Here is a 24,394-nt window from a genome sequence, read left to right on the forward strand (position 1 = left end):
CTGTCCGTTTACCTATTACTGTGTTACTTTGTCCTATAATATCCAACCACTTTTGTCTGTCATCTTTATTAACAGCAATGCATATTTAATGTTTAATTAATAATTACAGATGGAAAGATCTTCGCAGCTCCTTGTGGTTTGTCCATTTACATATAAAACACGTATACCCCATGTTTATTTATTTTTAAAAACATAATTATTAATTTAACCTTCTTATTATAAAAAGGATAACGTCCCAGTGAACACAGTAATATAGTAGCAATGTAACAGCAATGTAACCGAATATAACAGGTTACATTACTCTGAAATTACACGTAACTTACATGTAAGTTACAATTTCCGACTCAACAATATAACATGTTATAATTACATATTATCTAACCATCACACAACAGTTACAAAAAAAATAAAATAAAATAAAAATTTTTTTAAAATTATTTTTATCAACAGCACATACTAAATTTAGGATAAATTTTTATTAATTAATTAAATTTAAATTATGTTATTTTTTATTTTATTCTTACTTGCCGCTGCTAGGTTTGAACCCGGGACCTTAAGATGACGAACCTTGTACTCTACTTGCTACGCCAATTTGACTCATCGATATGGGTACTTGTCATTGTCTACATATACCTATGTGTTATAAACTGACGCAACTATATTATTTTTTATAAAAGCAATTAAATTTTGCAAAACATATTAAAATAAATAACATTAATTTATTCACTTATTAATTTCATTGTTAAATTTATCTTTTTCCATAACCTTAATAATTTGATGGAAATTGCGATCTATTTAGCACTAATCTTTGAAGCGTTCAAATGATTAATTAGATGGTTAACTATATAGATTATAATTCTAAGAAAAATTGAATAGTATACATTTATTATTCTGTTTTTGTTCAGCATATGATGAATTCAGATTTTGTGCATTTTTTGTGCGCAGTAATTGTAGACAAACCGTTAATTTTGCAAACATTATCTTTATAATAATTTTTTTTATTATTAAATAGATCTGTCATTCAGGATGTTATAATGTTGTCTGATTTCTGAGTCAACTACGACGCATCGTTCCGTAATAACATTGATACGAACGTGTTATGTTACGATTATACAATTTTTGTCGAATAACTGTAACACCAAAACGATGTATAACAGCTATATCACTTGCGTATAACAAATATTACGTAACAAATTATTTCCATATCATATAGCACCTACATATCACAAGAATAACAATATTAAATTACATGTAACTTCAAATGTTATATTGCCGCTATAAAATGTGTTCACTGGGGTATGTACCACATTTCAGTATCTACGTTCCTGAGCGACCGACACTTAACCAATCAGATTCATAAACAAAGACAGAGCTAATTGGCGGGAACTATCTCACTTTTTTCTGGACCCACTTTTGCATGGGAATATAAAAGGGATGGCGCAGTCCATGCTCTAAGACAGCACACGGATATCCTAACGACATCCATAAGATGTCCTTAATGAATATTGAGGATATTCATAGGACATCCGTTTTACGTCCTTTGGACATTCTATGGACGTCCATGGGATATTGGTTTATGAAACTGGTGGACATGCTATATCCGTAAAATATGTCCGATAGACGTTCTATAGATGTCCTATGGACGTTCTATGGACGTCCTATGGATGTTCATGGACGTCCTATGGACGTGATAAAAAGCGGCATTCAAAATTAAATTTTAGATTAAATAAAAGGATAAAAATAGAATAAAATATATAAATATAAATATTTATTTAACCAATTATATTATTCTTTCGATAGATTATACATTAAACAATTTTAATTAAATAAGTATCATACGTATAATATTAATTAAACAATCAGTTTAAAGTATTTTGTAATTATCACACACATATATATAGTGTGTATCCATTGTTTAACATCTACCGTGGAACAAATATTTTTTATATTGCAGACAATGACTGCAGCATGCGAGTGATCTCGTCTAGGCAACAAATGATTGTGACTCGTCAATTATAACAGAAATTAAATTTTATGTTTATACACACACATACACACACACACATATATATATATATATATATATATATATATATATATATACACATATATACATAGGCTACAGAGTAGACTGTATAAAATCTCATTGTGTGCCATTGGCTTTGCCTCTGCCTTGTTGATCAATTCGCCAATATATTCCATCACAAACTCGCCTTTAACAAAAATGATGGTGCTCGGCCGACGCTGGCTTGCTCGTAGGCTTTGATTGTTTCCGTTGCTGCAATCTCTAATTTCGTTGCTGTTTTTTATCGAGACTTTCGTCGTAATCCGCGTACACTTCGTTGTCGTCTATTACCATCTGTAATTATACGTCTAGAATTCGTCACTGCTACCGTGTACACGTAAGGCCGAAGGCAGAGAACGAGACGTAGGTGCCGTAGTCGTAGTCGTAGGGTAAGGCAGAGAAAAACGTAAGTCGTAATATACTACTATTCTAGAGTCTAGAATAGTATACGACATGTACAACTTACGTTTTTCTCTGCCTTACCCTACGACTACGACTGCGACACCTACGTCTCGTTCTCTGCCTTCGGCCTAACCGTTCTGTTTACGTACGTAGGTCAGAGCCTACGAGCAAGCGAGCGTCGGCCGAGCACCATCATTTTCGTTAAGCATTATCATCATTCTCGTTAAAAAAGAATTTGTGGTGGAATATATTAGCGAATTGATCAATCAGGCAGAGACAAAGGGTGTTTACGATAATGGCTATCCGAGTAATTTTCTCTAGGACCGAAATATATGATAAGCACAACCATCTACTATCATCATGATTCGTGACAACTCAATGCTGTCCGGTATACCCAGCAAACCTTAATTATTCCCCAAATATTCTAAAAGTATCCCCAATGTTCCAAAAATATATTCCATAGATATTCGTATCCTTCCCAAAATTTCCATGGAATATCATAGGAATCATCAAATGTCCTCTCTTATCTCCCGGCTTTTGTGCACATTCCCAGAATGTTTATACGCACATTCACTGGTCATTCTTAAAATATTCTATAAATAAAAATATCTTATAAATAGAACATAAAACGTAACGTGGAATTGGAAAGAAAAATAAGAGTTTAATGTATTGTCTAATCTAAATCTATGGCTGTTTATAAATAATTTAAAATTCTTTCAATCCAATTATTTATTAATTATGCATACATGTTTATATATTTGTACATATATATATTTTTTTAAGGCATAAGTAACTTAGAATAAAAATTATGCTTAATCCTAAAAAATCACAGACACATAAATATCCATCTTGTTGATTTTTATTCATCTCTTGTGTTATTACTTTGTGCTAAAGCGTGTGTTTTTTTACGCAAAAGTTTGTCCTTCGCTCTAATAAGCCAATTTTCTATTACTTTGTTTATTTCTGTTATAGTTGTGTTGTCTTTTATTACGACTTCTATAAAAATAATAATACACATGTTATTATTCACGTTATTACACACATACACACACATATTATGTTATTAATAATTTTATAATTACTTACTTTCTATAACTTTGCAGATGCTTAAAGTACTGAAGTAATTTTTATTTGTTCTTTTACCTTTGAATGTGTACACAATTTTTTATTTTGTACACAATTCAAGAGTAAAGAGTGTACTCATAATTTTGCGGGTCATTTCCGTTGGATTGGAACCACCAATTTCTTGTAACATCTGGCGCTGAAAGTAATTAACAGATTTTATATAGAAATACATAAATATAGGAACTATATATTTTTTATATTGTTTTGTGACCTTACCAGTTAATTTTAATTTCTTTTGTGCAATAAAAAGCGCTCCATTTCTAATATTTATTGCTCAGTGGCTAGTGGCAATGTATTTGTAATGTCAAACTCATTTGTTTCCAATTCTGTCTTTCCTTATTCTGATTCGACGTAATTCTTCCTGTACTTCCGTCAAAATCTTAGTTTTCTTCCGATCAACAACTAATATTTGAATTGAAAGTTTCTTCAAAATTTGTATCAATCCATTTAAATTTATTTCCTTCAAATCCAGATCTACAATATTAAAAAGTACAAATTGTTATTGTACAATTCTACATCATTGTAACTAAAATACATAATTTATATTGTATTAATAACTCACTAGTGATAAGTTTTCGTTTTCTCTCCACTTCACACGCGGTCTTTCCTACTTTATCTGTAATAAAATACCACAGTTTGAAGTAATAATAAAAAGTGTAAATGTATAAATATAAATATAAATATAAATATATATATATATATATATATATATATATATATATATAATTCAAATACGAGCCATCATACACACACAAACTTGATGGCGTTCATTTTTATTTTTTCTAAAAATAATTGAAGTATAACGTCAACAATATTCTTTCGTGACTAATTAAAAATAAGTAAAAAATTAAATTTTTTTATACAAATTAAAATGCAGTTCGTAATTTTGATTTAATAATTAATGATAAAAAAATCCATACATTCATACTCTTATTTATTACGAGATGTAAATATAAACTGTTATTTTTTTATACAGTGTGATCAAGGTGAAATATACAAAGCAAAACAAAAGTTAACATTAACCTATGATATGTCGATTTTGGAGCTTACTTTTTCACACGTCGTCGTCTCGCGAAAACATTAATTATTACAAAATATGAAACAGTATTATAAAAACATTATTAGAAAACACTTTCTAGTTTGTTACTTTTTAAATCTTTTTTAGCTTTGTTTCAAAGTTATTTTTAAAAATATAGTACTTGTTTTAAAAAATACCAAAAAGAAGCCGACTTTGGTACACTTCTTCAAAACTATGTATAAATCTATGTCAAACAAGTCATATTTTAATGGAAGCTTATTATAAAATTAATGTTCTGATATATCCCATCATTACATACCATCATATGTACGACAGACAAAATTTCTATTTAACAATTAAGAAAATCTTGATAATTTTAAATAGTATACTTAAATTTTTTTGAAATTATTAGTTATGCATTATGTGTAAAATTATAAATTATTTTTCAATTTTGTACAAAAGTTTATATATTAAATTTTTTTAGATTAAATTTTAATAAACAATAATTTTGTGTATTTACTCAAAATTTCATCAGTTTTTTGCAGAAGAACGTTATCAACGTTATCATCAACGTTCGTACAACCATCCTTGTCATGACATGCTGATAAATCATAAAGCTGAAAGATGTTTGTGTGTCACTGGAATCATTGAGTCCCTGCATGGATGCAGTCAATATTTGCGATAATGTTGCAATTGTCAAAAGAAAATACATTTACATTAGTCATTTAAAAAGGGGAAAAACAATGTAGAATAGTTTTTTGAAAAAGAAGTCATAACGGTTAAAACACGTCCGATACAACACGCAACCCACAGGAGACTGACGTATTTTACTTTGAAAATTGCAACATCATCGCAAATATTGACTGCATTCATGCAGGGAGTCAATAAGTCATGACAAACGGGATGGTTGTACAAATCTTATTTATAACTCTATTTTAGGTTGAATTTTTCACACCACATTAAAGATCTCACTGAAAAAGAACCCAAAATATGGATCGAAACGTCGTGGTAACATTTTTCTATTCAATAAAGTGGCCAGTTGGGTCGTCCAAAATAATTTACCATTGATTCTTATTTACTGGCAAATTAAATTTTATCCTTTGATTGAAATATGTTTACCATAAAATAAATTATTTATGGGAAAAAGTAAATTCAGAAAAAGATGCTTCTGAAATCAATACTATTAAATTGCTCATTAATTATTATATATATATAAATAAAATTATAAAACTAACTAAATAACATATATTATAATAAAATATTAATATTTTATTTCATAATATCATAAAATTAAAAAATAAAGTAATAAAAACAATTTTTATCATATTAAAACTTCCTAATATTAAATATATAATAAATTCCCCCCCCCCCTAAATCGAATAATTATAACCAATAATCTTAAACCCAATTAAAAAGATAACATTTTTTTCTTTAAGATCAGACTTAATTTTTTCAATTTTTATTTAAACGTTTGTAATAACTGCATGTGTATGTGTTGTGTATTAGTACGTGTGTATGTACGTGTAGGTATGCATCATGTTTTATGGATATATATAGGATATACATAAATGGAAATATGAATAAATTTACTTACGGAAAGAGGTCGAATCTTGCTGCAAACTTAATAGACAGTATACTGTGTAAAGAATCCCTGAGCTTTGAAGAATCACTCTTTCCACACACGGTCGATCTCTCTACGAGCTTTATATTATCATACAACCAGCACCCAGTAAAACAGTATACGATATCCATGTTGAATCTGTGTAGAATCTGTATAAAAAAACGTGGATTTCACATGAAAACAACATAAATTATTTACAAAAAGAAGTCAATTTAGAAAAAGATGCTTCTGAAATCAATACTATTAAATTGTTCATTAATTAAAAAGATAACATTTTATTCTTTAAAATCAAAATTAATTTTTTCAATTTTTGTTTAAACGTTTGTAATAACTGCATGTGTATGCGTTGTATATTAGTGTACGTGTGTATGTACGTGTAGGTATGCATCATGTTTTATAGATATATATATAGGGGATATACATAAATGGAAATATTAATAAATTTACTTACGGAAAGAGGTCGAATCGTGCTGCAAACTTAATAAACAGTATGCTGTGTAAAGAATCCCTGAGCTTTTATGAATCACTTTTTCCACACACGGTCGATTTCGTCGCTTTATATTATCAAATAACCAGCACCACCCAGTAAAACAGTACATGATATCCACATTGAATCTACGTAAAATCTATGTAAAAACGTAGATTCCACATGAAAACAACATGGATTTCATGTACTGTTTTAACAGGGTAACAGCTAATCAACACGTTCACTGCATGCAGTGCACGATGTAATGCAATGCAATGATCAATGATAATGATGGCTGTACGTACGTACACAGGCTGCGTTCCGTATAAGCCCGTATCACGTGCACACACTCAGCCAATCAGGCGTCGATATTCATGCGCAATACAAACCTGTAGAAGCGTGAACGCTGACGTCGTGTTTATGAACCAATTACCGATGTAGTAGCTGTTGCGCGCGCACAAATAGGGAGATGCGTACATGCGCATGATGGTTTATTCGTAACAATTCCTCGAATATTCTACATATGTCCCATTATATATTCTATGAATATTTTTATCTTATGTACATATAATATTTATACACTATTCCAAATATTATAGGGGACATTTGATGACTCTGTGAACATTCTTCTCTCATTCCAGATATACGGCAGTTTCGGGATACAAACGGAATATTTTAGGAATATCTAAGGTTAGCTGGGATAGCCAAATCATCACGAGCAAGTTGCGAGTTGCGAGTTCCGTGAGTTTGTAGCAGGTAACCTAAAAAGTACGACATAAATAATTTGATTATTACAATTAAAAATAATCTGTTTTTAATGTATGGTAAGATTATTAACTTCATTAAAATAGTAATTATATAACACAATCATGTATTTTTAAAGTATTGTCTAAAGTAATATTAAAGAGATTATTTTATTTACAAATATTTATTTTGTCTATCAAGTTTCTATCATAACGGTATTATTTCAAAACCTAATATAATATTTTAATTAAACATTGATTCTCAATAAATGTTATTATTTATTATTAACTAACATATCCGTTAGGATATCCGTGTGCTGTCTGGGATGATACGGAGCAACCCCTCGGGGGAGCTTTTGGTTTTTCGCCAGTACGGACAATTTCTACCGGCCCTGACGCTTTAGCGGCGAGCGGGAGAGACGTAGTGTCGCGCTCCTCCTCGAGCTCCTCTATGCCATCACTCAGCATGGTGCCGCTGTTGGCGAAACAGTTGCCGGACTTTGATGGAAGCGAGGATGAAAATGTGGACATATGGATCCAACAAGTAAATCAGATGGCCCGGATACACAGAGTGCCGGACGATCTCACTCCTTTCCACTCCTGGCGGCAGCCAGCACATTGAGAAAAGAGGCAAAGAAATGGTATCTCTCCCAGCCAGGAAGGAGGGCAGAGACATGGACGGAGCTACAAGCAGTGATGAGGAAAACGTCCGCGAGTAAAATTCCTTTTACCGTGTTAATGCAAAGGGTGGAAGCGCGGAAATGCAATGCTACGCAAGAATCATTTCGGAGCTACGCGATTGACAAGCTGTCCTTGCTGCATAACATGAATTTACCGACGGAAGACGTACTTAATCTTCTGATCGGAGGGATTACGTTTCACTCGTTAAGGGTAGCCGCAGCGGCTTTGAAGACGAAAACCGTTGAGGAATTTATCGAAGAAATGCGGCATATCACAGCGACAGCGGATGTGACTAGAAGAATAACAGGTGCAACTGACAGAAACGTGAAGAATCAGGAACACTGCAAGAAATGCGGCCGGAGGGGTCACGTATCAAAAGACTGCAGGAGCATTGATAGAAGTAAAGCTAAAGGTGAAAATAAAAAGGACGTTAAATTAACAGACATTACCTGCTATCAGTGTAGAAAGACAGCACACTATAAGTCGGAGTGCCTTCAACTCCAGACGAAACTAGGCGTTAAGACAGAGGCAGCGTCACAAGCAAAGGTATCAGCAGTGGAGGTAGGCGAATCATCTCATGAAGAGGATGAGGAGTCAAAGGGAGAGGCAGTGCAGCCAGTAGCAGCGGTCCAGGAGCGAGAGAAACAGCTTACGACCTGCAACAATCCGATTAACGTAACTTTAATAAGTAATGTAAAGTGTAATATAAGCGCGTTAATTGATACGGATAGCCCCGTCTCTTTCGTGCGGGAAGATATTTTCCGGAAGTTTGTATCGCGAGATCGAGCCACGATAATTAGTTCTAAGCGGAAGTTCACGGCGTTGAACAATCTGCCGATCGATACGTGCGGCGTAGTTAAAACACGAATTGAGTTCGAGCAATGGCCTGGTCAATTATTCAATATTGAATTGCAAATTTTTAAGGGCAAGGAATTCACGAATGCTATCATCATTGGACGTGATTTCTTGCGAAAAGAGAAAATAACCATTGTATACAAACCACATCTAGCTGAGAGCGAGGAGCAATTACAGTTGTTGTCAAAATTCAATGTTTGCGAGGTTTCTAAAAGCCTGGCATCGAAGGTTGACGACTAGCATATAGATTTCGACGATAATAGTAAAGCGAAATTAAAAGAGTTAATTTTAGAGATCGAAAATTTGGATATTTCGGAAACAGAAGACGATTATTTCGTGCGAGTAAATTTGCGAGATAAATCTACGTATGCGTATGCGCCGCGAAGGTTCGCGTGGGAACAGCGGAAACAGATTAGAACTATTGTAGATGATTTACTTGATAAAAATATTATACGACCCAGTAATTCACCGTATTGTGCGCGGGTGGTCCCGGTACAAAAACGTAATGGAACGGTACGACTTTGCGTCGATCTTAGGCCGTTAAATTCAAGAGTTTCAAAACAATATTATCCGTTCCCCTTAATAGAAGAATGCCTGCTTCGCCTTGGGAACAAGAGGGTATTTACCCTGATAGATCTGAAGGACGGATTTCATCAGATCAAGGTACACCCGGATGACACCAAATATTTTGCGTTTGCGACCCCGGATGGGCAATATGAGTACACGAGGCTTCCGTTTTGTGAGTCACCGGCCGAGTTTCAAAAGAGGTTCATAAATATTCTTCAACCGCTCATACGGAAGGATAAAGTCATTGTGTACATTGATGATATTATGATTGCTTCAAACACAGTTGAAGAGAACCTCGCTACCTTAAAAGAAACGTTGTTGATATTGAAGAAATATAATTTCGAACTTAACTACGAGAAAAGCCAATTTTTGCGAAAACAAATTCAGTATTTGGGATATTCTATCTTGGAAAAGGGAAGCCCTCATCATACAGAGGCTATTAGAAATTTTCCAGTGTCCAGAAACGTTATCGAAGTTCAACAATTTTTAGGTTTAACGGATAGAAAATTTATTCGAAACTACGCGGAGAAAGCGTGACCTCTTTATAATTTAACCAAAAAGTCTAAAGAGTTTCAATTTGATAAAGCATGCTTGGAGACATTCTAAATGCTTAAGAAAGAATTGATAACGTATCCGGTATTGGGTGTATATAACCCCGACGCGGAAACGGAACTACACACGGACGCGAGCTCGCAGGGTCTCGCAGCAATTCTTATGCAACGGCAGAGCACTGGGCCCCGGTAGCCTTCCAGACAACACGCATGTCTAAAAGACATCTTTAAGACGTCTTAAAAGCGACATCTTTGAGACTTTACCAAAAGACGTCTTTATGACGTCTTAAAATCGTCTTATTTTAGACGTCTCTCTTAAGACGTCTAAAGTACGTCTTTTTTTAAGACATCTTATTTGAGACGCCATTTAAACGTCTTTACGACGTCTTAAAAAAACGTTTTTAAGACGTCGAATGACGCACATAACCAAATCTGCCGTAGTGCCGTGTGATGCGATCAAGTTGATCGACGTGCTTATCCCGTATCAATTTTTTGAACTCTCGCACGTATCGCGTGTGTATTAGGACGTTTTGTCCCGGTTTGCTGTGTAATGCAGCCGAATGTGTACGTTAATAAAACACAATTTTTTAACTCTCATACGTATCGCGTGTGTAGACTGTTATTGGAAATAATTAACCTTTCTGACAACGTTTCTGACAACAGTTTGACAATTAATAAACCGGATGATAATAGTGTTGCGCTTAAGTGCTGTAAAATGTGACTGAATCCAGTATCTCTGTAAAATTCTGTAATTTCCAATCACGAAAACATGAAATAAAATTGAAATATATAATATAAAATTTTTTATTCATAAAAAAATTTTTTATAATAATAAAATAAAAATAATAAAATATAAGTATAAAGTATTCTATTTAAAATAATTAAAAGTAAAAAATAATAAACCTAGCTTTTGGAATTCTTGGCGGAAAAATTTTCTACAAAATTCTGAAGAACTACAAAAATTTACAAAAGTGTGTTTCAAATTTAGCATTTTTCTGTAGAAACTACAAAAAAATGCTCGGATTGGAACACTTTTGTAAATTTTTGTAGTTTTTTAGAATTTCGTAGAAATTTTTTCGCCAGAAATGTCTAAAATAATTTTTATATAAGACAAAACGTCATAAATTTGACAAAAATAGAACGTCTATAAAACGTCATAAATAAAAAAAATTAGACATCTTTCAGACGTCTCAAAAACGTCTTAAATCGGGTCATAAGACGTCTTAAAGATGTCTAAAAGACGTCTTTTTGATAGTTTTATAAGACGTCTTATAGAAATATAAGACGTCTTTTAGACGTCTTTAAGACGTCGTAATGTTCTCTGGGGAAAGTACTTATATGTAAAAAGTTGCAATTATCTATTTAGCTTTAATTAAAAAAAGCATTATTCTTTCGATGATATTTTAGTATCTAGAAAAGTTCGATTATATACAGGGTGTCTGGTATTTTTTTATGGGATGTTTATGAGCAGGTAGAGCGCACGAAACTGAACAGAAAAGTCCTTACCGTTTTTCCATTTTCGCAATAGTTAACAAGTTAGTGACTTGTAAAATTTTCTGTATTAGCCCGGCCTACCGGCAAATGCAAGCGTGCTGAGCGCCCGGCCGCGGCGGCCGCCCCTCCCCAGCGCTTGAACCTTGAGATTGCTAGGCGCACGGGGGGAGTTGTTACAACAAGCGACAATGGCTACGCACAAGAGACGCGTAACGCTAAATTCTCCATTTGAGTTATGATAGTTCCTTACGTTTTTTAATGAAAATAAAATGTTCTAACGACAAAAAGTATGTGTGTACGTGTACATACATGTGTACAAAAAATATCAGTTTTAATGCTTAAAGAAGTGATTACTAAATTTATTTTTTTAATAAATAACAATTATTTTTAATAAAAAATATTTTTTTGATGATAGTCTTAAACGTCGTAAACGGTCATTATAAATTTTAAAAGAAGCTGTTATCATATGCTCGAAACAAAATTTATGCTTCTTCAAAAAACATTAGAAAATTTTATCGATTAAAATGGAAATGACAACCAAATAAAATGTTTGTTTCAACTTTATATTCTTAATTAAAAATTGAATAACTAGGATATTTATATTTTTAATAAAATTAATCCTTGTACATACATACGCGAGCTAAAGAATAATCACTTCGTGACAGGAAAATGATTATGCCTTAGTTCCGCGATTTTATATCACTATTACTATTTACGCTGATTACTATACACGTACACGTAAAAAATATGATTCTAGTTTAAAAAAAATCAATTATTTACTTTTAATTGTATTTTTTTAAATAATTATTTTATCTTTAATGACTGAAAAGAGTATTCTGTTGATAATAAACACCACACTTTACATAAAACAAATAATGTTTAACATTTTTGCGTATGTACACACACATACACACACACACACACACACACACAAATTACACACAAATTACAAACCAATTCTTGAATTAAGGAATAATCATTTTCCTGTCACAAAGTGATTATTCTTTAGCTCGTGTATGTATGTATCCCCCCCTCCACACACACACACACACACACACACACACACACACACACACACACACACACACACACACACACACACAAACATTTCACACTAAAATTTTCTTAAATTAAATAAATATTGTTTATAAGTTTTCAAACATTTAATAAATTCATATATTCGTAAATTTACACGGAGAAAATTTTGTAGTAAAATTATGTATGATTTTATTATTTATGATAGTAACCACGAACTGTAAAAAGAAATTTCAGAGAATTATATCATATATTAAGTAGTGTAAATATTGTCGTAATTTGATAAAAAACATAATAAAAATTTTCATAATTTCTTCTTGGCCCGCGTTTACTACTTACCATAGTAATTTTTACCATAAAGTTTCTTCCGTGTATTATAAAAATCTATCACAAGGATTAATTTTATTAAAAATATAAATATCCTAGTTATTTAATTTTTAATTAAGAATATAAAGTTGAAACAAATATTTTATTTGCTTGTCATTTCCATTTTAATAGATAAATTTTTCTAATGTTTTTTGAAGAAGCATAAATTTTGTTTCGAGCATATGGTAACAGCTTCTTTTAAAATTTATAATGACAGTTTATGACGTTTAAGACTATCATCAAAAAAATATTTTTTATTAAAAATAATCGTTATTTATTAAAAAAATACATTTAGTAATCACTTCTTTAAACATTAGAACTAATATTTTTTGTACACATGTATGTACACGTACACATACTTTTTGTCGTTAAAAAATTTTATTTTCATTAAAAAAGGTAAGAAACTATCATAACTCGAAGGGAGAATTTAGCGTTATGCGTCGCTTGTGCGTAGCCATTGTCGCTTGTTGTAACAATTCCCCCCGCGCGCCTAGCAATCTCAAGGTTCAAGCGCTGGGGAGGGGCAGCCGCCGCGGTCGGGCGCTCAGCGCGCTTGCATTTGCCGGTAGGCCGGGCTAATACAGAAAATTTTACAAGTCACTAACTTGTTAACTATTGCAAAAAGGGAAAAACGGTAAGGATCTTTCTGTTCAGTTTCATGCGCTCTACCTGCTCATAAAAATCCCATAAAAAAATACCAGACACCCTGTATATACGTGTGTGTGTGTGTGTGTGTGTGTGTGTGTACACACACACAAACACACACACACACATATATATATACACACATATTTTTGTTAATTTTTCAGTTAAATTAAAATGGGTGATCACGAATATTTTGGATCAAATGTATATGTATCCAATGAAGAATTAATCGAAACAGAAGAAATTTCTATGGAAGAAAAAGCCGGTGATGCTTTTCTAATTGAATTGTATAGAGCACATCCATTTTTTTATAAAAAGGGACACAAAGATTATAAGAATAAGATTGTTAAGGATAACGCCTGGAATGAAATTTCTAAAATAATGCAGAATAAAGATTATGGTAAATCATAAATGTTATTTTTTATTATTTCTTATTGTTAAATATTTATGTAATGCAAATATGAATTTAAAAATTTTTAAATTTTTGCAGGTAATTTTTATACACCTGATTATTGTCAAACCAGATGCACATCTCTGAGAAATCAATATAATCGTGAGAAACGAATCTTAGAGAGTCAATATAAGACCCAGTGAGAAATAGTACATCGAATCGACATCGATTCAACATCGAAATCATTATTTCGATGTCGATTCAACGTCGAATTGATGTCGAATTCATTACCGTTTCTCGCTGGGGAGTGGAAGTGGTCCTTCATCTAGTCATAAGCCCTTTCCATTTTATAATCAGTTAACTTTTCTTGACACTCATGTCAAGAGACGAAGGTTTGCAGTTATGATTTAAAAGTTCTTGTTATAATATTTATTTACATTGTTTTACTTTTAGAACGCATAATAATATTGAAGTGAATAAAAGTTTAATATCTTCTACACATTGTCTGCTAAAGTATTAAGTGAAATTTTGAAATCCAATCCAAATGAAGTACTTGACAATGAAAAGTCAAATGATTCCATATACAAGGAAAATAATGGTGAAAAGAATAAAGAAAATATGTTAGAAAATACTTCACGTAATGTAACACATAAACGTACAATAACAGAAAAAGAGTCATATGTGTTACATACAAAACTTGTTAAATATAAGAAAAGCAAAGATGAAACTAAAGAATGTAATCACATATTTACATCGGTAAGCCAGAAAATCATCAGTACTTTAGATAACAAAAATAAAAGTAATGAAAACGAAGCATTTGCTGAATTTTTTATTGCTCATTTGGCAAGTTTTCCACAATCTCAACAAAATATTTTAGAAAAAGAATGATAACTGATGCTCTATTTTCCCCATTACAAGAGATGTAATATTTATTTGTATTGTTTGCAATCTTATTAACTTCAATATTTTCTTTGCATTAAGGCATTATCTTTTTATTACATTATGTGGTATTGTAAAAATTGTTATACGCATATAATATAAAAAAGGTAGAGAGAAAGTTTAAAATATTGTTTTAAATTAGTGGTTGTAATTTCTTTCTAGTACTAAATATAATGTTATATTTTTGTTATTTACATGCTTAAAATATATTTATAAATATATTTTATTGAAGATTTTTTTATTATGTAATACTAATGTAACGTGATACTATATGTATAAATATAAAAAAGGCTGTTAAATATACCAAAAAATTTTAAATTAATATATAATAATGTTTTTATAATTATATGTTATTTTAAGTAGGTTCTTATGATTTAAATAAGTTGAAGACAATTTTTTTGTTAAACATTTTTTTATGTAATACTTTGTAACAATTATTAAAAAGACTGTTATATGTTATATAAGAAAAATAACTTTATAAAATTCAATAAAAATTATTTAATATAAATAAATGCTATGTGTGCATAAACTATTAATTTTATTTTTAAACATTTTCACCATATGCACCCCTTTGCACATAATCATATTGCCATGAAACTTCTCCCATTGGTGTCGTAAAATATTCACATATAGTTTATCTCTTTGTTCTGAAGCAGAAGATACAATATCACAAGACAAATTCTCTGGAGAGTCTAAAACCATCCACTGCATTTCCTTAAAAAAAAAAAGAAAACAAATATATACATACATGCAATATGTTTTAAGATTTAAGAAAATTAAAAATGTAAAATTCTAATATACAATTATATAATTCATTTTATTTTTTATATTTTATTCTTTATTATATTTTTCTAAATTAATTTCTTATTTATATTATCATTAATGATCAACATTTATAAAATCAGAATATTTAATAGATCAATATAATTATCTATAAAATAAAACTATAAATGTTTTTTTTATTTGTTTATGTTCATTGTTTTCGACAAATTGATTTGTATTATATGACTTTTGGTGACATTATTCTTCTTCAGTCATTACGAAATTATGTAAGCAGAGTGATGCTGTTGTTATCAAATCAGCTGTTTCTGGTACCATGCAAATGGAATGTCGAAATATTCTCCATCTATTTGCAAATATTCCAAAAGCACTTTCAACTATTCACCTAGCTCGAGAAAATCTGTAGTTGCATATTTTTTGTTTCTCGCTTAAATTTTTTCCTGTGTATGGCTTCATAATTCTAGTGCTTAGTAAAAATGCATCATCTGCTAATAAAACAGTTTGTTCATAATTCATAATTCACTGCCAGGTAATTTAAAACTTCCTTTTGGCATATTTAAATTTTCATTTTTTAGCTTTTGTCCAATTAAGGAATCACTAAAAATTCCGCCATCACTGTTACCACCGTAAGCACCAACATTTACTAATGTGAATCTGTATACATGATTCGCCACAGTCATTAACACAATGCTATAATATTTTTTGTAATTAAAAAAAAGACTTCCTGAATTAAGTGGACATTGTAAAGTTATATGCTTCCCGTCTACTGCTCCCACACAATTTGGCACATTCCATCTTTTCCAAAAACCTTCAGCATAAGATTTCCAGTCTTCTTCATTTGGTTGTGACATATTGGTTGCAATACATTTATCAAAACTTGACATACTTCTTTTATTAGCATACGTACTGTTGATTCGCCAACCCGAAATGCTAAAGCAATAGATGATGGAAGATCTCCAGTAGCGAGAAATCTGAAAAACATTTTTATTACAATATTTATCCCACCAAACACCAAGTTACATGTAACGTACCTGTTAGTTGTAATTTCCCACTCAACAATGTAATTGTAATATAACACGTGTGTTATATTGCAATTATATATTATTGAGTGGGAAATTACAAAGCACGTTACATATGTAACTTTGTGTTTGCTGGGATATTATTATTATTTATTGTTAAAAGATTATTCAGAATGCAATTCTTTCAAAGAACAAAAAAAAATTATTTACTAACCTTAATACTATTATCAATCTTTGTTCTGCTCGAAAGGGCTCGGAAGGGCTCGATAATTATTTTTTGTCAAATAAGATTCAGTTAATTGAACTAATTTATTAAATAATGTTAAATTCCCAGGTAGCAAGCTCACGTCATTTTGACGTCCTAAAATGGTCATTTACTGACTATTTTTGACGTCACGAAATGACGCCCTTATGACGTTAAAATGACAATCGAATGTCACAAATTCCTGACGTCATAAAATGTACCGTATTTTGACGTCATTGAATGACGTGAACAATATGTTGTCAAAAAGATCTCTAAAAGATATCCTGTTTCTGAAAATAATAACATAAAGAGACTTTTAAAAGATAACATATAATGTCAGAATGTTAACCAATGCGTCGTTTTTTGAGAACAGAAAGATATCATGAAACTGATATCTAAAAGATTTCTTAAATCGGATATCATTAAACTGCAACTAAAGAAAAATAAAATAAAATAAAAATTACATTTTTTTAAAATTATTTTTATCAACAGCACATACTAATTTTAGGACAAATTTTTATTAATTAATTAAATTTAAATTATATTATTTTATTTTATTCTTACTTGCCGCTGGTAGGTTTGAACCCGGGACCTTAGGATTACGAACCTTGTACTCTAGCTGCTACGCCAATTTGACTCATCGATATGGGTACTTGTTATTGTCTATATACATATACCTATATGTTATAAACTGACGCAATTCTATTATTTTTTATAAAAGCAATTAAATTTTGCAAAACATATTAAAAATAAATAGCATTAATTTATTTACTTATTAATTTCATTGTTAAATTTATCTTTTTCCATAACTTTAATAATAAAGGATAACATTTTCAAGAAACTTAAATGAAATTTTTCAATGAGATATCTCAAAGACCGCTCTTACCCAGGTAGCAAGGTGACGTCTAATTGACGGCATTTTTTGGTCATTTTATGACGAACCAGACGTCATAATGTCGAGATAAAATGACGTCTAAATGTCGTAAAACTGACGTACATTTGTCTCATCTTAACGACGTCATATATTGACGTCAAAAATACGTCATTATTTTCATATTATTGACGTCATTTTCAAGAAGCTAGTATCGTACATTTGACGGTATTTTATTGTTATTTTTATGACAAAACATAGGTTTTTAGATTACATTTAATAAAGACGACATTTTAACGTCATTTTTATGACTATCCCAGGTAGTAAAAGCCATTATTTTGACGTTTTAGAAAATATTTCGGGTACCTGTCCTATATATGCAGTACTTGCATTATGAAAATATCGAAATAACATAATTATAATGTAAAAAAAAATCTACGTTATTTCTCAACAAGCATCACGACCCACTACACCATAGTCACATTTGGAATTGCCTAACTTCCGCGGTCACCCATCCAACTCTGAACCGCCGTCGACGTTGCTTGACTTCGAAGATCGTACGCTACCTAGCCCTTTGTGATGATCCATGAACACTTGATGATCATGAATACATATTTGTTATAGATCAGTTCAATAGATGCGAGAAACATAAAACTTGTAGTTAACTAATATTTTTATAAATAAATATAAATTTACAGTTTTTTTCCTGATTTTTACATATGCAAAATAATATGTGGAATAACTTATAGAAATATGTTTTTGCTTTGTTCTTTTGATAAAGCTAAATTATACCTCAGACAAAACGCAATATTTATAAAATATTGATAAAATATTTATAATATTTATTTAAATATTTTATAAATATTTATCCAAATATTTTATAAATATTTTTGTGGTCTTAGATTTGACAAATCATAAAGATTTATCATAAATATTATAAAAATATTTATGAAATATTTATAAATATATTTACAAAATATTACTTATACAAATCTTTATCTTTTATTTACCATAAATATTATATAAAATATTTAATCTATATTTTAATATGTTGAATAAAGATTTTTTTCTTCGTATATATAAAATATGTGTAAAATATTTTTATAATATTTTGAAAAAATAAATATTAATAAATATTAATAAATATTTATCATAAATATTATGTGCTGCTTGGGATGATTCTAAAATATTGATAGTATTAATTATATAAAATATTATATTAATTTTAATAATGTTGTTTATTAACCAATCTTTAAATAATGATTAATAGTTATAGGTAGCAAGGTGTTGTCCACTAGACCTCAATAATTTGTCATTTGAGGTTAAATCGTCAATTATTACAAAGAATTATAGTTAACGTCAGTAATTAGTCACTAATAAAATCTTATTAATACGTCGTAAAATGATCAATTAACTGACGTTATTAATTAGTCAAGAATATGACGTCGGAAATACGTTGTAGGATGGATAAATGACTGACGTAATTACACTGGAACCCCGCGTTAGCGGACTGTTCGGGGCTTTGGTCCGCTAACGCGGGGTTATCTCCTATTGCTTGGTTTCACTCCCACTCCGTGAAATACGCGACTGCATTGCTCATTGCTATCCCCACACACGCTACTCATGTGGGCCGAGTGCATATGGAGGGGATAGTTTCCGCTAACGCGGAGTACGCTAACGCGGGGTTCCAGTGTAATAGGTCAAAAAATGACGTTACTATTACGTCTTAATTTGGTAACATGACGTCTGCGACCTTAAATGACGAATTATTGACGTCGTATTAACGTCACCTTGCTACCTGGGTAGTAGACGTCTCTGATAAATGTTACCATTTTGACATCATTTCCAAGATATCTAAATGTTTTCTTAAAAAAGTTCTCTTAAAGTTAAATATAATATGCTTATATAATATGCTTATGCCTTACGCCTTAAATCTCATTGTAGACACTGCTTTAGACCGTGTCTAAAATACGTCTTAATGACGTCTTTATGTCTCGATTTTGGATGCGTGCTGTCTGGGAAAATAATCGTCAGATCATGACTGAAATATGACTACGAAATGACGTCACATCATGACGTCAATTTTAGGTCATGTAAAAAAATGGTCATTTTGACGACATATGATCAGATATGACCATTTTGGGACGTCAAAATGACGTAGGCTTGCTACCTGGGTTCTTGTGTAACGAAAAAATAAATTTTCATCATTTTTTAATTCCTGAAAAAGTGTTTCGTAATCCCCAAATTTATATCTTAATTGGTTTATAGGTCGCACATGCCATCTTCTGTTATACCATCTTATATCTCTATTATTTTTACGTCTTAAAAATTTATATAAAAACATCCAATATAACAAAATTAATAAAAACTTTTTATTCCTCATGTGCATCATTTAATTGTTCTTAAAATTGTACTCTGTAAATGAAATTTAATATTACATTGTGATTAATTGTATATGTATATCTGTATTTATCATTTTATACAAAACTTTAAAAATGTATATAATAAAATCGAACTTCTCTTTTAAATACAAGGGCATTCTCGAGAGAATAATGTTTTTTTAACTATTAAGCTGAATAGATAATTGTAGCTTTTTACCAATAAGTATTTTGTATAAGTAATGTAGAAATAAACAAAGTCGAAACTATGACTGCACCAATTCTGGTATTCAAGTATATTTACAGTATCAAAAGAAATATCAAGAGTGGTTATTACAGTGTGCGCAAATTATTTATGAACATGAAGAAATATCAAAGAAAATAAAAATTGCTGCAGGTGTGACTCTTTTTGTAAATGAAAAGCGTTACAAAAAAAAAAGATTTTGGGTGGCTCCAATTTTAAAAGAAAGAAAAGAGCATGGTTTTTATCATGCTCTTTTTCCAATTTTGCAACTTGAAGTTATTCGCTTTCATAACTATATAAGGATGTCAACCACGTAGTTAGAAAAACTAATAAATTTAGTTGGTCATAATTTACAAAAAAAATTGTTTTAAGAAATCCAATAAGAGTTACAAATTTATTTATTTATTTATTTATTTAGTTACAATTTTATTCGTTAACGTATAGTTGAGATTGATATTTTAGCATATTATATATATATGTATGTATGTACATGTTTATAAACATTGTATTTCTTGATATTTTACTTGAACGTCTACTATTAATATCTTGTATTAATGTTGAAAATAGAAAATGCCGAATTGTGTAGCTTTTGGATGCTATAATACATCAAAAAAAGGTGCGTATGTTTCCACAAGCTTTAGAACGTCGAAAAATATGGATAGAAAATGAAATAAGACTTGAAATAAGACTGAAATAAGACTTGAATAAGACTTGAAATTTGCCGCCTTTACATGCCATGAAACGGAAAATGGCGACTTCCGTCACATTGGCACAACTCTCCTTATAGGAACTCTAAGCGCGGAGAGAGTGAGTAGCGAGTAGCGAGTGGAGTTACGTGATATAGATGTCGCTATAAGCGGTCTCGGTTTGATTAACTAGCAAGTCGAAAGATGGCAATACAGGTTCTAACAATAATTCAAAAATACAAAAATATTTCGAGTTTATATACCATAAATATTTTTTAGTACATTTTAAAAATATATTTTATATATTGTTAATAATAATTTCTAAATAATTTATGAAAACGATTATATAACTTAAAAAATGTTTTTTAAAAATAAATTTGTAAAATATTTATAAAAATTTATTCTAAATTTTCTGCTATTTAGGTTGTTTTGCATTATTCTGCGATGCGGAATCGTATCGTGTGCAATCAGGTCTGTGTGCAAACGGGTCGGTGTGCAATCGGGTCCGTGTGCAAACGGGTCGGTGTGCAATCGGGTCCGTGTGCAAACGGGTCGGTGCGCAATCGGGTCCGTGTGCAATCGGGTCGGTGTGCAATCGGGTCGGTGTACAATCGGGTGTGTGTCCAATCGGGTCTGTGTCTAATTGAGTCCGTGTCCAATCGGGTCCATGTCCAATCGGGAAATACTACTGTGTCCAATCGCTTATGTGCGCAATCGGGCCTCACTCAATGATCTAGTTTACACCGAGCACTTGGTACGCGTATCAAATAGTAAATAACTAGTGAATGTGTTTAATCATTGGCTGATCAGCTTAAATTCACTACTTGATATGCGTATCAAGTGCTCGGTGTAAACTAGAGCATAGTCGGGTCTTATATTTAAGATCATCTTAAGTATTGTCTTAAAATGCCATCAGCCAATCACAAAGCCGTATTAGCATCTTAACCCTTTGCGGCACGGTGGTCGATATATCGACCACCTATCTTGAAGTCATTTCTTTAATTCTTCGGACACCAAATACTGTATTTTATTACTTTTTCTTGTAATTTTACTTTAGTAAGAGTCTTAGTAATATTTGGTAAGGTATAATTTTCCTTTATTATTAATTAATTTTGTTATATAAATAAATAAAGAGAAAAAAAGTGTGTGTTTTTTACAAAAAATGTATGTCAGAAAGAAGGAAGAATCATAAAGCTGTGAAAATTAGTATACAGAGGTTTTTTGGGTCGCTGATTACGAATTCGCTATCAGATTTTGACGATTCTTTTTCAAAATGGCGATCCAATATGGTAATTTACGATTTTGAGTATTTTTTATCGGTTTTTTATAAAAATTGGTATACAAAAATTTTTCAGAACGCTGATTATGAATCCACTATCAGATTTCGACGATTTTTTTTAATGGCAAATCCAATATGGCGATTTATGATTTTGAGTATTTTTTATCGGTTTTTTATGGAAATTGGTATACAGAGATTTTTCAAAATGCTAATTACATATAAAAATTAATTTGCTGTGCTAACTGTAATAAAAAAAGTAAATTGTGCAAAAAAATAAAAAAGTAAAAAAAATTGTAAAATACAAAAATACAAAAAAAAGAAAATAGAAACAATGACCGCCACGTCCACGTTCGTGTCTCTGAAGTAAACTAAGTGCGGTTTCTTTTATGAAAAAATTTTATGTTCTATGTACCATTGTCGAAAAAATGAAAAAATATAAAATCTCAAAAAAACATTTTTTATCATCCATTATTTGAAATTTTCTATATTTAAAAATCTGATGATCTACACATAATCAACTTAAAAAAACTAGTTCTGTACATCTGTTCTTGTAAAAAAAAAGTAAGAAAGTCCAAAATTTTTCAACATTCCGACCCTAAAAAATTCAATATATCAATTTCCATAAAAAATCTATAAAAATACTCAAAATCGTAAATCGCCATATTGAATTCGCCATTTCGAAAAATAATCGTTAAAATCTGATAGCAGATTTGTAATCAGGGTTCTGAAAAATTTCTGTATATCAATTTCCATAAAAAACCGATAAAAAATACTCAAAATCATGACTTGCCATATTGAATCCGTTATTTTAAAAAAGAATCGTTGAAATCTGATGGCAGATTCGTAATCAGCGACCCTAAAAATCTTTCTACACCAATTTTCATAAAAATCCGATTAATAGAAAAATGTGTGCCGCAAAGGGTTAAGACATTGCTTAAGACGATCTTGAAATAAGATTTAACTATGAATACCAGCCATAGACCTAGTTTACACCGAGCACTTGGTACGCGTATCAAGTAGTGAATTTAAGCTGATCAGCTAATGATTAAACACATTCACTAGTTATTTACTATTTGATATGCGTACTGTTACGTGCAGGACGAGCACGCGGCCAAATTATGAAATCGCGGCTACTGCCCTGCACTCTGAGGTGATTATGACTCGTGAAACTGGACAAATTTACAAAATTAACAGACCGGATCTTCAGAGATCGCGACGATAGTAGCTTCGGTAAAGTCAGTTGGAAGATCGTCGCTCTGTTCAAGATAACGCAGGAATCCCTCAAATATGCTAATACAGGCGCGACACTCGTGTAAGATACTGCGGGTGGCTAATAATACATTACAAACCGAGCAGTATTCTTGGCAGTCACCGAACCCGATATGTATGTAGTGGCGCAGTTTGTATGTGTAAAGCAAGTGGGTCTCGGGGGGAGCTTGGCGGTAGCAATTATCGCACAAGTAATAAGTTTTATCAATACGATGTTGATAGAACAATGACGCGGTGCAGCATGCAGTGCTTATCCAATCAAAATAGCCGCGCGTGATAGGCATCGGCTCGACCAATCCGGGAGACGAATAGTTAATAGAATTAGTAGGGCACATTTTCACGGAACATTGCGAACGCGAATGGGAATTTATTATTATTAGAAATGTGTGAGTTGTTATCCTACCTTTAGGTGACTCTCTTGATTGGCTGTCAGCTTGGTCGGCTCAGGAGGCGTCGTGTTGTGGCTACCCCTCGGTGTAGACCCTTCTGTGATTGGACGGTCGCAGAAAACGGTCTTCACAGTTATGGTGAACTCGCGTGATATACGTTGAACGTGATTTAAGGAATGTTGAAATTGAATAACGAATTCGAGTCACTGAATCTATCAGTTTATTATAAAAGTAAAATTATTGGTTACAATTACACTTAAGGTTAAATTAG

General features: G+C 31.3%; 2 protein-coding genes and 1 long non-coding RNA gene across 5 annotated transcripts in view; 2 read left to right on the forward strand and 1 right to left on the reverse strand.

Annotated features, from left to right (window-relative positions):
* The window catches only part of LOC118644345, a 96,613-nt gene extending 85,727 nt beyond the window's left edge, over window positions 1–10,886 (forward strand). The window contains exons 1-3 of one of the 3 annotated variants that reach the window (XM_036282728.1): window positions 2,588–2,855; window positions 7,339–7,465; window positions 7,746–10,886. In XM_036282728.1, the coding sequence (XP_036138621.1) occupies window positions 7,972–9,216 (1,245 nt within the window). In that variant the 5' untranslated portion in view covers window positions 2,588–2,855; window positions 7,339–7,465; window positions 7,746–7,971 and the 3' untranslated portion in view covers window positions 9,217–10,886. Of the gene's footprint in view, window positions 1–2,587; window positions 2,856–7,130; window positions 7,466–7,745 lie in introns of those variants that run through there. The other 2 variants (XM_036282727.1, XM_036282726.1) reach the window with 2 other exon arrangements.
* Window positions 3,182–6,995, reverse strand: LOC118644346. Its single transcript, XR_004962159.1, has 6 exons — window positions 6,683–6,995; window positions 6,205–6,380; window positions 4,155–4,208; window positions 3,809–4,066; window positions 3,554–3,728; window positions 3,182–3,463 (listed from the first exon to the last, which is right to left on the reverse strand). It is a non-coding gene; the product is annotated as an uncharacterized LOC118644346 (long non-coding RNA).
* A 2,867-nt stretch (window positions 10,887–13,753) lies between the features above and the next one.
* On the forward strand, window positions 13,754–14,612 carry LOC118644419. Its single transcript, XM_036282988.1, has 2 exons — window positions 13,754–14,034; window positions 14,125–14,612. The coding sequence occupies exons 1-2, from the start codon at window positions 13,809–13,811 to the stop codon at window positions 14,226–14,228; spliced, it is 330 nt and encodes a 109-aa protein (XP_036138881.1). The 5' UTR covers window positions 13,754–13,808; the 3' UTR covers window positions 14,229–14,612.
* The last annotated feature ends 9,782 nt before the right edge of the window (window positions 14,613–24,394 follow it).

Source organism: Monomorium pharaonis, chromosome 2 (genome assembly GCF_013373865.1).
Source record: "Monomorium pharaonis isolate MP-MQ-018 chromosome 2, ASM1337386v2, whole genome shotgun sequence".
NCBI classification, from domain to species: Eukaryota; Metazoa; Arthropoda; class Insecta; order Hymenoptera; family Formicidae; genus Monomorium; species Monomorium pharaonis.